This window comes from Mauremys reevesii, linkage group 4 (assembly GCF_016161935.1).
Source record: "Mauremys reevesii isolate NIE-2019 linkage group 4, ASM1616193v1, whole genome shotgun sequence".
Classification (NCBI taxonomy): domain Eukaryota; kingdom Metazoa; phylum Chordata; order Testudines; family Geoemydidae; genus Mauremys; species Mauremys reevesii.
Window position 1 is genome coordinate 85366596 of NC_052626.1, and position 13622 is coordinate 85380217.

Below are 13622 nucleotides of genomic sequence, written 5' to 3' on the forward strand. Positions count from 1 at the left end.
ATAAAAATTCAGAGCCCTAGAATTTAAATATCAGATACACCAGGAGAAAATTCATGGCTGTTCATTGAACTCACATGGAAGGATTAAGAAGCACTGGGCCGAATAGTTCTCGCTATCACTAACCCCTCCCCAATTTGAAACAATGCCCAAACTGAGGTCCTCTGTTGCTTCCACTGAAGTCAATGACAAAAATCCTCAGCAGGAGCCCGATCCAGAGCTAGGTGATTGTATCCAATGAAACCGAGAGCGCACAGAATTATTGGTGTAGATTGCATGGGGTGGTAGGAGGGTGAAGACGAGGACTCTGCTTGTTATATATAGTAATATCTCTTTGTATTGGATATTTTCTCTCTCCCACCTCCCCGGAGCAGCTGGTCTGTAATAACGTCTTCTTGCGGCGCCAGGTAATTGCAGAACTGAGATTTTTGTTTTATCTGAAAACAGCCACGTTGACAATGTGTTTTTCCCCTCCACCCTTCAGGAGGACGATAAAGGGGATGAAAATAAAGCCCGAGGGAACTGGTCTAGCAAGATGGACTTCATCCTCTCCATGGTGGGTTATGCAGTGGGGCTGGGCAATGTCTGGAGGTTCCCGTACCTGGCCTTTAAGAATGGGGGAGGTATGGCTTTTCCTGTCTTTATACACCCTGCTGCTCTTCAAGCGATACTGAGCCAGCAAATAACTTGTCGGGGCGGGGGAGGGAAGGGGTCTGGGGCGAGAGGAAAGTGCCTGGGAAAAGACCTCCCCCAACACCCGCTCTTCAAAACATATCAACGAATATCCTGTGTCAATCAAAGATTTAGGGCTAGACCAAACCATCGTTTTTTAAAAGCTAAAATTCACATTGACATCAATGGTCCTTAGAAAATAGCATGTTCTGAGTTTTTTTTAAAGGAGATGCTTCCCTACTTAATACTGGCCACAGAGAGAGAGAGAAAATGAACAAACACACTGATAAACTTTGAGCACCGGTTTTCACTTGACTAAGAACGTTCCAGCCAAAGTATAAATTAAAATAAACGTGTGAATTTAAATTCAATCGCACAGAAGCGGTACTAATCCAAATACTTGGCTTTGGAAAGCGAAGGTAAAATAGGAGAACCCAAAGTAAGTATAAAATAAGGGGAAATCTTTGCAAAATCTGAATCAAAATCAATCCTCAATAATATTTTAGGTCGAACTGCTCATTTATTTTAAACCCCATTTCACTACCTCAGAAACAGTAATTTTTAAAAAGTCTGAATAATGTTCAACAAAGTAACATACACATATAATAAATGTGCTGAAAAAGCAGTGTGCAGTTGTGTTGCTTAAACCGTTTTATTATAGAAAACGCAATTTGACTTAAAAACATCTAATTAGATTTAAATAGCCTTTTCTGTTGAGTCCAACAAAGTCTTGCAGACAACGAGCGGGCTCTTTTTTTTTGAGAAACAGTTGCGGTAATCAAGCAACTCTAACCACTGTCATATGGTAAAATATAGTGAACAGGCCTGTAATTGTTTAAAATACCAGATAGACTAAACATCCTTCAGTTTGTAAGAAGTGGATCATTCACGTATTTTTGCCAAAGAATGACTTACTGAACTCCGTTATATAAGAGGTTTTGCAGAGAAATTCCTTTATTCATTTTATAAAAGGAAATGTAGGACTTTCACTGTAAATCCTTTATATATCGGAGCTCAGTAAGTCATTCTTTGGCAGAAATAAGCGTATATAAAATTTAAGATAGGTTTTATTCCGCTCCCACCCTTCTAAAAATGTCTTTCCACACACATTGTAGCTTACTGTAAATATGAGAAATCAAGGATTGTACTGAATTTGGTATCTTCTCATTGGATGAAAACACGCGTATCTTATGACACTCGGAATCTAGGTCTTCATTTTTTTCCTGTTGCGCTCAAGCCGATACAGCATTTTGCAACGGAATGTGTATGTGCTTGTGTGCATATTCTCTGCGTATTTCGAAGTGACTCTTCCCCTTTAAGAGCAGTTTTCCTGCAGTAGTAAGACTCTTTGAAAAAGATCCCTAATAGTTTAAATCCTTGATTTGGAAATAAACTCCAGGAATGTAACGAATATATATTTAAACAAACTTTTATCCTCATCAAAGTGGTAGCCAAGATTAATTAAGTGACTTTTCCAAAGAAGCACATTTATTGCCCCGAAATCTGGCTCACTTGCCCTGGCAGTAATTAATTGTCTACAGAGGTTCTGTTGCGCAGTCTTGTATGTACTGCATGCGATGACTCTTCCCAAGCCTTTCTAGGGTTTACTGGCATTAACCAATTTCCTGTTGAATACAATTGTGTTATAGAAAGATTAAAAGAAAAAAAATACAGACAACATTGGAGAGTGACTGGCACTCTCATTGTTAACCCTTCTGGGCAAGCTATTACGTGCGTCTCACGAAGTGGGTATTCACCCACGAAAGCTTATGCTCCAATACAGCTGTTAGTCTTTAAGGTGCCACAGGACTCTGTTGCTTGTTACAGAAGAGCATACTTGCTCATCTCAGCCTCCATTTAGATCCCTTGTGTTGTTCTAATACACCAGAATCTCGGCATGATGGGTGTAAAGTTGTCTTATTCCCCACATTGATCACTGCAGCTGGTTGTACCAATGACTCTTGCCCTCACGCTCACCGGAGACTGGGTCCCTTCAAACATAGACAAGGAAGCAAGACACAGTTGCAGTTGATGATGAGGGGAATTGACGCTAATTAATTAAATCGGGGTTACCACCAGCAGCGAGAGTGGTATTCATTTCCAGACAAAATAAGAAACCCTGGAATGTGGCAAAGTACAGAAATCAATTCGTAATACTCCCGGAGAATGAATAAGGACTGATTCATATAATTAGAACAGGACTTTTCTCAAGACACAGTACTAGCCCTTCTTAATGAGTTAGTCAAACGCATGGCGGTGAGCAGTATGTTTAAGATTAATTTACTGAAACAAAACGCCCTACAGTGTCCCTTCTAAACAGATTAGAGTGTGCGGTGTTCCCACTGCAGTAGCCTTTTCCATCCGCTAATACGCTAGTGGAGTAGGTTCTTGTAAGGCTTCCTAAATACCACGAATCTTTGTTAACTTGAATGGTGTTTGATGCTGAGAATTACGCAGCTTGAGCATTTTCCCACTGCAGTTCAGATCTTTCTCCTCTTTTCCCCAAGGTGCATTTCTCATCCCCTACTTGATGATGCTGGCACTAGCTGGAATACCCATTTTCTTCCTGGAAGTTTCACTGGGGCAGTTTGCTAGTCAGGGACCTGTGTCTGTCTGGAAAGCTATCCCAGCCTTACAAGGTGAGCGTCAGCTCTCCCCTTCATGTTTAAGGGAACATCTGTAGAGAAGTATGAGTTGCCTCAAGCTTTTGTGGCATGGCATTGTTACTTGAACCAAGCATTGCAGTCTGCATTTGACCTTGGAATGCTATTGCAAAAGGGAATGTTAATTTAACTTGTCCTCTTTTCTTAGGAAATCCAAGTAATATTTTGTGTTAATTTCACAATTATATCATTATTTTATATAACAGAATTTTTAAAAATATATATACTGATCTGTATTCAATAAGTGACTTGCATAGCCGATGCTGGGGTGTTGTTGCTGGGCCTTCAGGGAAACGGTTTTTGCATGTGCAACAGCTGAAAAATGTCTTTCTGCTTATGATATGGTCAGGTTTGGATATTTTACAATCCATTGATAGTATAGGTTTGTAATCAGGAATATGTGTGATTGTATTAACCTTTCATCTCCTTTCTTTTTCAGGCTGTGGCATTGCTATGCTGATCATCTCTGTTCTAATAGCCATATACTATAATATTATTATGTGCTACACACTTTTCTACCTTTTTGCATCCTTTGTCCGTGTATTACCCTGGGCTTCCTGCACCAATCCTTGGAATACACCGGACTGCAAAGATAAAAGAAAACTTTTATTAGGTAAGTTGTGACACACTTTTTAAAAATTTTATTTTAAAGGATGTTCCTTACAAGTTGGGTTGGAGGAGATATTGTACCTATGACACTTTATTAGGAACTAACACTGCAGTCCTTATTTTGACAACAATCCCACTGAAGTCAGATCCTGAATGTCATTGGCAGTGTCATTTGATGCAGTTGGTTTAAAGTGATCTGTATAATCATGCACTCTTCTCTTAGATCCATTAGTTGGATTTTGTTTGTTTGTTTTTATTTTGGGAAAAAAAACCCAATAATAAAGAAAGCCCAAAATGACCTTTTGGCCAAAATGGATTTTGTCCATTTTTTTCAGTTCTTCCATGAAAAATTGGAAGCTGGAAACCAAAATATTATTGGTGAAAAGTTTTGGTTTTCAGTAAAAGTTTTTGACTTTTTATGAAAACTTACAATTTTTACTGAAAGCCAAAGAATTTTACTGAAAACAAGTTTAGAAAACAGAAACAAACAAAATCTAAAAACTGAAAATTAGTGTGTGTGTGTGTGTGTGTGGGGGGGAGTTTTTACACTTCCCACAAAAATAAATGGCATTTTTATCAGCTCTTTTTAGCAGTAATATGGTACTTGCAAGTTCCTTATAGGTTCCTTCCATCTGTGCTTCCAATATCAGATGAATTTTAGTGCACTGAGACTGGAAGTGCTATGGCAGTCACCTGCTTGTGTCATGGAGCATTTCGATCACTTATGATTAGGTATTATTTATTAAGTGCTGTTTATAAAATCTCTTTAACAACAAATAATTTTTAAAACATGTTTTGGGAGGGGTGGGGGGTAGAAGACAAATGTAGTTTGTCAGTACTGACCAGCTCAGTTGAGCCAATTTCCCCCACAAAGTAGTCCCATTGCTTTAATTTCTAACTCGCCAGGAATAAATCTTTCCCAAGTTTCCCTCCTGATCTGCTGGAGCAAAGCAAGCCAGAGTCACATGTTTCATTTTATGACTATGACCACTGTACAATCCACCAAAACTCTGCTGTAGCAGATTTAGGGCCCTGTCCAAATTTCATGTAAGTAAATGGAAAGACTCCCATTGACTTCAATGGGCTTCAGATCTGGCTTTTATAAAGTTGATACATTCAATTTTTATATCGATTCATCTTTTTAATCAAACTTACTTTAGCTGTATTTGCATCTCTATTGTGTTTGAGTCCTGAAAATATTCCAGCAAAGGAGTGTGCTAGCAAGAATGGTCACTTGCTCATTACTCAATAGTGGATTTCAAGTGGCTGTTTAAGGAAAGCCAGTTTCCAATTTGTAACTGTACTGTTCAGCCTGAGCACCTGATTCCAAGAGTTTCATTTGGTCAGGGAAAGGAAACCTACTAAGTGGTTTGTGTATCCAATCTAAACTGCTTGCATTGCCAATCTTGAGAACTCACAATGCACTGTGCACACACAAGCTACAGATTCAGAATTAGTTACAGAAATTATTTAATACCTAATTTCAAATAACTAATACATTCAAGAAATCTGTGACCTGTTAGTGAATGATGCACAAACTAGACAGGGAGAAAAATTAGTGGAATACATTACACCTTATGATTTATTTGCTCAGCTTTACAAGACACTATGGCAACATAATGAGAAACAAGGACATTGCTTCTGAGGTTTAAACCCCCATGTTGTACAGATATAGGGCTCCTAGGCACTAGGGTAATACAAATAATTTATAACTACTAAAACAACAAGTTAGGGAAATTTTAATAATTACTGATCATGCACCGGAGGTCTGAACTCTTAGGATTTGATCCTATTCTGTTGATGTCAATAGAAAAGGGTCCTTGGGGACCAATTTCAAACGGGAGTATAGGAACAAATTCAGCCCTACAACAATCCCAATTGTTTTGATGGAGTTGAGTGATTATGCTAGGGTTGCATTTGATCCATAGTACAATCTGACTCACACTTCTAATGTTCTGAAATCTGTCTTTCACATTTGCCTGGGACCTCCAGATAATCAGCCCAGCCGCCCTTGTCTTTTCAGGCACCTAGCAAAGACAGCTGTTGAACTGTGTGCTAATCCATAAAGCCAATGAATGATTTTCATATATTTTCTTGAAAATGTGTAAACATTGGCCTCTTTTTTAAAGGTGAAAATTTAAAGCATTAAACTCCCTTAAAATATTTAATCTCCTCAATGTCAATGAAGCCTGAGAGAGTACAATCTGAATGCAGTGCTATGGCTCCCATTCAGCAAAGCGCTTGAGCAATGTGCTTATCCTTAAGTATGAACTGCCCCATGGAAGACAGTGTGACTCCTCGGGTGCTTAAATTTAAGCATGGTTCTAAACGGGTTGTTGAATATAAGGGCTTTGTCTTATAAAGATATAGCACAGGGATGATCAGATCTCATTTTAAGGATCCTTTATTTCTATCTTTAAAGTTGGGGAGTGCCACCTGCAGGTTTTCCTATTGGTTTAATGTGATCAGTTTCTCTGCCATGTTTATCCTTCAAATTGCTCAGCAACTGAAAGGTTTTGTCTATCTTCAAAAATTAGTGTCAAGTCTTGAAAGGCCAGAGATTGGTTTCAGCTTTCTTCTACAGAAAAGCAAGCACGGTTACCACTTGACATCTTTCCTGATTTCAAAAAAGTATGGTTTTAATTATGAATGTTTGTCCATGTAAATGTAATTTCATGTTAACATCTTCCAAGGTAGTGTAATCCTTGTTTCTGTTGTACGTTCAGTTTTGATCAATAGCACTGCATGAGAAGACTTATTTGCACATGATTGCAGGGGCTTATACTTGAAAGTACAATTGTGCCCTCTGCTGATTTTAAGAGGATAGTGCAAGGAAACCAAAAGCTTTACAGAACTAAGCTATCAAATGTTAATGCTGTGCAGAGTTGCTGCAGTGCAGCAAAAGTGACCTTAGGTGTCACCCTATGAAACCACCTATGAGCTGGTTGCAGTTAGACGTGTAGATTAATAGTTTCTGTTAGTAGCAGAGATTTCAAAGCCTCTTACTGTTCATTGTGCTATGGCTCTCTAAGGCTTAGTCTCATTGGAAATGGGGAGAGATGTTTCTAAGACATCTGTGTAATATATTCTGTGTGCATGTCAGCAAGGTGTATGTGCATAGGCACACATGGTTTTAGATTGGATTGGAAGGTTTTCTTTAAATAGATATATTATAGTGTGGCCTGTATATTTGTGCACTTTGCATGCACAGATAGACACTATAATAATTAATAATTCTATTTAAGGAAAACCTTCCAATACAATCTAAAACCGTGTGCACCTGTATATATACCCCTTGCTCTTGCTTGTGGACACAGATGCACACACTCACAGGGAATATATTTTACAGAAGCATTAGACTTGTCTCTTCTCATTGTCAATGAAAATAAGCCTTAGAGAGCCATAGAACTATGATCACAAACAAGTAAGTAGCTTTGAAATTGGTGCTAGAAACAGAAAATATCAAATTATACATCTAACTGCAACGAGCTCATAGTAGGTTTCATAGGGTGACACCTAAATTCACTTTTGCTGGTCTCCATATCCGCCTGCAGGTAGAGCTCAGGGGAATCGTGGACCTGGTGATATCATTAGAGTCTGGGGGGAAAGGAGATGACAGCTCAACACATCCTTTTGTGACAATATCCATTTCAGAGAAGTCTGGCCTTTCCTCTTATCAGAGAGCTGAGCATGGCTGTGTCAGGAAATACAAATGGGAAGTGATGCCCTGCTGGCAATGCTTAAACACCTATGAAATATTTTTGTATTTCATGTTTCTTTTGTATGGTCTCAAATAATTATTAAAATGGCCAGTAATGATATCTTCAGGAAGGAGTTACATTAAACAGAATGATTCTGTTTAATGTAACTGAACATAGTGGTTTAGAATTATGTAAGTTCCGAGTTAGGAAGTTTTTGAGCTTCAGAAGATATGGATAAATACTGAGAGAGGGAGACCATGCTAGCCGTCTCTTGGCAATTCAGCTTAGAAAATGTATACTTTCTACTCAAATGAAATACTCTTGAATTAACAAACTTGTTTGTTTTAAATTTGTTGGTGATCTTTGGGAACTTTGGCAAAGACCATCATTTCTATAATCACAGAGGGCTTCTGTTCAGACTAAAGTAGCCCCAGATCACACATTGATTCACATCCGATTTGAAGACCCTTAAAGTCTGGGGATTTTCAGATCTGGAATTTATTTGTATGTTGTAAGGATAAGTATCAATGTAACACTTATATCTGAATCCAAATTCTCCCAAAATAGATCTTAGGGTTTGGTTTGGAACCATATGTGGCTAAGATTCAACCATATTACCTTATTTAACATTTACAGTGGTGTGTTTTTGGAGTACAATTGTTTTTCATAGGTGTAATTTTTGTTGGATCTCTGTCTCTGTATTTACATCTGTTTAGTGGATGGGACTCCTGGGTTCTGTTCTCAGTGTTGCCACAGATTAATATTGTCCTTGGGTGAGTGAACTAGGGGTCAATTCTGCATTAATTGCTCACCCATATCTCCCATTGACTAAGTTCCTAAACCTCTCTGTGCCTTAGATTACCCATTGGTGAAAAAAAGGATAACAATGTCAGCTATCTGAGATGGGTATTGAGACTTAATAAAAATTATATTTATAAAATGAATTGAGATCCTTGGTTCCAAGGTGCTATAGAAACATAAAATTTCACCATTAAGTAGATCTATATTATACAGTGTATGTTCAGAGTTGTACCCATCAGTCCCAAAAATGTTTAGTCCAGTACAGTACTTTATTTGTACCTTTTCTTAACAGATTCGTGCATCATTGATGACCACCCAAATATACAGATCAAGAACTCTACTTTCTGTATGAGTGCCTATCCAAACTTGACTATGGTTAACTTCACCAGCCAAGGAAACAAGACTTTTGTCAGTGGAAGTGAAGAGTACTTCAAGTAAGACCCCTATTTGATTAGAAAATGTCAGGTTACTTTTCTGCTAATGAAGTCTGGGGGTTAAATTGAGTGGGTCACTTATGACTGGCTCCAGAAGACTGGAACTACAGCATGTGAGAACTGTCCTTCAGGCATGAAGGATAAAAGAGCTGTTTCAAGAGAAAAAGGACCATCTTTTTGTTTTGTTTGTACAGTACCTAGCAAAATGCAGTCCAAGTCTATGACTGTGTCTCTTAGGCACTGCCACAATGCACATAAATAATAAATAACAATAATTATTAATAAAAGGTATAACAATAAATGGTGAATTTCACTGAAGCCTGAAGCTCAGAGAAACTTCTCAGCACTATAAGCAGTGTCTAATGTAGATCCTTACACTGGGAGAATGCAGCTTGCAATCATTGTCACTAACTTTTTGACTCTCAGGTACTTTGTATTGAAGATTTCTGCAGGGATTGAATATCCTGGTGAAATCAGGTGGCCCTTGGCACTTGCTCTCTTTCTGGCTTGGGCGATTGTGTACGCATCTCTGGCTAAAGGAATCAAGACATCGGGAAAAGTGAGAATATTACTTTACCACAGTAAACCAGTAACAGTACACTATGTTGCTTTAAATCCATAGCGCTTATAGTTTAAGACAGTGAATCAGCTGAAAGTTGCTAAAAGCAAAAGTTTTTATGGGACCTGACTGGAAGTTGAACTTCCAAAGTATCATCAGCAGGGCCAGTGGAAAATGGCAGGAAGAGTTGCTGGTGTTACTTTATGGAACATTTTGAAAGGGGATGATCCCATTTTATGGGAAGTTTGTGAAGTGGTCTCATTTTGAATCCAGGCCTATTTTCCTTGTCACTCAAGGTGGGAGCTGGGCACAATGTTTTAACAAAAACCTTCTTTGAGCAAAAATGCAGATTTGGTGACACCAAAACATTTTGAAAATTTGTGTTGATTTCACTGAATTGTTTTGGTCAAAAATTATGAAAAAATTGAAATATTTCATTTTGCTATTTAAAAAATAAAACATTTTGATTTTTTGATTCAAAATGATTTTTCATTTCGAAATCTCCTTTAACTTTAAGAAAATTTTAAAAATATTAATTCTTAAAAACAAAATAAAACATTTTGTTTGAGCATAAACTGTTTTCTTTCTTTTTGATTTGCCAACAATTTTGAAAAGTGCCATCTTTGGTGCAACCTCAAATGTGGTTTTCTTTTGTTTTTTTTTGTTTTAATTGCCAATAAACCAAAACATCTGTTGTTTGCCCAGCTCTACACAATATTTCTGTTCACTTCAGGGGGAATTCTAGGTGCAGGATTGCATCCCAGATGGTTCACTTAACTCAGTGGTTCTCAAACTGTGGATCAGGACCCCAGAGTGGGTCACAAACCTGTTTTAATGGGGTTGCCATGCCTGGTGTTAGATTTGCTGGGGACTGGGCCGAAACCCAAGCCCGAGCACGACCGTCCGAGGCACAAGCCGAAGTGCAAGCCCAAATACCTGGGGCCAAAGATCAAGGTCTTCAGCCCTGGGTGGTGGGACTCAGGTTATAGGCCGCCCCCCCCACCTGAGGCTGAAGCCCTTGGGTTTGGCCCACCCTCCTCCCTGCCCAGGACGGCTGGGCTCAGGTGGGCTCACGCTTTGATCCCCCATCCTGGGGTTGTGAAGTAATTTTTGTTGTCAGAAGGGGGTTGTGGTGCAATGAATTTTGAGAACCCCTGATAACTAAATGTCAGTGAAATGTTCTATTAGCATTTGCTCCTACATTCCTGATTAACTAGAAAGCCAGTGGAAATCGGCAGATATTTTTGGTGGGATGTTCACTCCCAGATCTGCAGAGGACTTAACAGTGATCCACTTCTTTTTAATGTATTTGGCAATTATGTTTCCAGGAGACTTGGACAACCTTTCATATTTCTGTTCAGTGTTCATAATGAAAGCCCCATTAACAGTTACAGTGACACTTCTGCATAGACATTTCCCATAATTGCAGTAACAATCATTTCTGCAGTCATGGAAATTAAGCAACTTCACTTCATAAACTGGGGGAGTCAAGTTCAAATCTGAGTCCAGACACCCCTTGTTTCTCAGGAAATAGTCATTACATTGTAGCTATGGAATTTCAGACATGACAACTCTTTCAAATTGAGTACAAGAGGTACAATTTTTAACTAAAATTAAGCCTCATTCATGTCTCACAAGATAACTTTCTGTCAGGATTTTTTTTTTCAGCCACTCCACAAATGTGTTTCCAATCAAACATTAGTTACCCTATCCTAAACAAAGAAATGTGGTTTCTCCACTGGGCAGTAAATTCCAAAGTACTTTGAAAGAAAATAATTCATTTACATATCAGATAAACAAAGCTAGCAAGCTAACAAGAGACAGCTGGCTACACCCCAGCAGGGAAGAGAAACTTCATCTGAGAAAGATAGAAGCAGAGTAGGGCCAACCTCAAATAAGCATCAAATAAAAGCCTAACATGTAGAGTTCTAAAAGTGAGGCTTAATTTTACTTAGAAATGCTATGTGCAGCCAGGGCTCCAGCTGATGGCCCTGAGTGGCTGCTCCCCTGCCAGCCTGGGACATGGGAGAGGGATCCCCACTTCAGCACCCTCAGGCCCGGGGAGGGTGAAGAACCCTAAGGAGCAGAGGTGAGGCTGGAGGCTGCAAGGGAGGGGCTGAAATGAAGAGGATGAGGGCTGATGGGGTGGAGGGGGCTGGACTGATGATGGATTCTGAGCAAATGGGGTGAGTGCTGGAAGGATGAACTGAGGATGGTAGGGGTTGATGCAGTAGGGGGGATGAACTGAGATGGTGGTGATGGGGGCTATGGAGCTGAACTGAGAGGGGCTGGGTAGGGAGAAAACTGACAGGGGATTGGGAGCAGGGGCGGCTCTAGACATTTTGCCTCTCCAAGCACGGCGGCATGCTGCGGGGGGTGCTCTGCTGGTCACCGGTCCCACGGCTCCGGTGTACCTCCCGCAGGCGTGCCTGTGGAGGGTCCACTGGTCCCGCGGCTTCGGTGGACCTCCCGCAGGCATGTCTGCGGAGGGTCCACTGGTCCCACGGCTCCACCGAAGCCATGGGACCAGCGGACCCTCCGCAGGCACGCCTGTGGGAGGTCCACAGGAGCCATCTGCCACCCTCCCAGTGACTGGCAGAGCGCCCCCCGTGGCATGCCGCCCCAAGCACACGCTTGGCGTGCTGGGGCCTGGAGCCACCCCTGATTGGGAGACAGGATTAATTGCTGGACAGGCGATGAGCAGATGTTGGGGGTGAGAGCTCCTGCAGCAGAGGCCTAAAATCACCAGTACATGTGGGGGAGTGGGCAATGTTAATTGTCACATGCACACACCACGGGGGAGTTCAAAAATCAAGAGACTGACCTAAAAAATACAATATAATCTTTTTTTTAATATGTCCTGATTTTAAGGCCAATCTCATGATTTTTGATCTTTTGAAGTTGGCAATGCTGGAATTTCCAGGGGTGGGAGCAGGGCTTGGCACTCCAGGTCTGATGGGAAAAGTTGCTTTGTGAAGGGTGTGGGAACGAAGATCCAGAAATGAATAAACTGAGACTTGCATATAGTTGTAAAACTGGTTCTTTTAATGAACCAAGAGTTCATGGAAAAACTCTGGCTTGTCAGCGTTGAAGATTGAAATTATCCACGTAGCCACAGAACAGGTACAGTCTGGCCAGAAGTAATGAAGCTCCAGGGCCCTACCAATCTGCCACAAGCCTGTCCTGTAGGGTTCACCGCCTGAAAGACTTGTGATACCTTGGAAGGGGAGGACTATAGTGACCTGGCTCAAAGCTGCAGCTAAACTGAAATGAGCCTGGTTTAAACTGAAATGAGTGCCCATTCAAACTTCTGTACCAATTTACCTAAATAGGTTTAAAAATGACACCTTTAAAGCAGTGCAACTTTCTCATGTAGACAAGCCCTTAGAGATGAAAGGCTGAGCCATCCAGTTTTTCTAGTTACTGGGCTACATTCATGTCTAGTGTTACTCCTCTGACAATAAAGGAGTTATATTAGGGATGAATGGTGCCTAGGGTTTTCATAATAGTCCTTTGTGTCTAGTTGGGGCTGGGCATTCATTTGGTAGAATGCACTCTTTAATCATGCTACCTTTCAAATAGTACAAGCCAAATTCAGATCTTAAAAGCAATTTGAATGAAATAAAAGAAAGGGATGTAGAATTATCTCCTTTTCTACTTTATTTTTTAATTGGAGATATTTGTCGCAAAAACTGTCTAACATAATACGGGAAGCAGTACACTGAATTAGGAAGCCATACAGTGGCAATCTTATTTTTCACCTTAATTAATTAGAAAAATGGCATATTTCAGGTATCTGAAAACTGCAGCATCTTATTTTTCTTTTAACTGCAATTTTCCACTGGCCAGCTTTGCAACTGCATGTTCCTTTTTGATGAGTAATTATTATTCAGTGAAAACAGAATTACACGTGACTGGAAAGTCCAAACAGTGTATCTATTTTGGGAATAACTCAGTGGTGCAATGTCTACTGTCAACTCAAAATCTAGGTGTTTTCAAATTTTATTTTTTTTGGAAGAGATCAATATCAAGATTCCTAACCAGAAACACTCCAAAACACACAGTTAGTCATGGCTTACTCAGTTGCTATGCATTTATATCAATATTAATTATGATGCATTCATGTACATGTTATCTATAACCGTGTTAATAATGTGCCGAGTGTTTATTGACTGAAGTTCCATGA

General features: G+C 39.9%; 1 protein-coding gene across 7 annotated transcripts in view; it reads left to right on the plus strand.

Moving 5' to 3' along the window:
* Nucleotides 1-360: 360 nt before the first annotated feature.
* Nucleotides 361-13622, plus strand: part of SLC6A5 (solute carrier family 6 member 5) — a 54157-nt gene continuing 40895 nt past the window's right edge. Inside the window, exons 1-6 of one of the 7 annotated variants that reach the window (XM_039535564.1) lie at nucleotides 361-404; nucleotides 482-553; nucleotides 3177-3308; nucleotides 3772-3945; nucleotides 8736-8877; nucleotides 9304-9436. In XM_039535564.1, the coding sequence (XP_039391498.1) occupies nucleotides 3200-3308; nucleotides 3772-3945; nucleotides 8736-8877; nucleotides 9304-9436 (558 nt within the window). In that variant the 5' untranslated portion in view covers nucleotides 361-404; nucleotides 482-553; nucleotides 3177-3199. Of the gene's footprint in view, nucleotides 405-481; nucleotides 554-988; nucleotides 1109-2702; nucleotides 2933-2996; nucleotides 3060-3176; nucleotides 3309-3374; nucleotides 3490-3771; nucleotides 3946-8735; nucleotides 8878-9303; nucleotides 9437-13622 lie in introns of those variants that run through there. The other 6 variants (XM_039535566.1, XM_039535562.1, XM_039535563.1 and 3 more) reach the window with 6 other exon arrangements.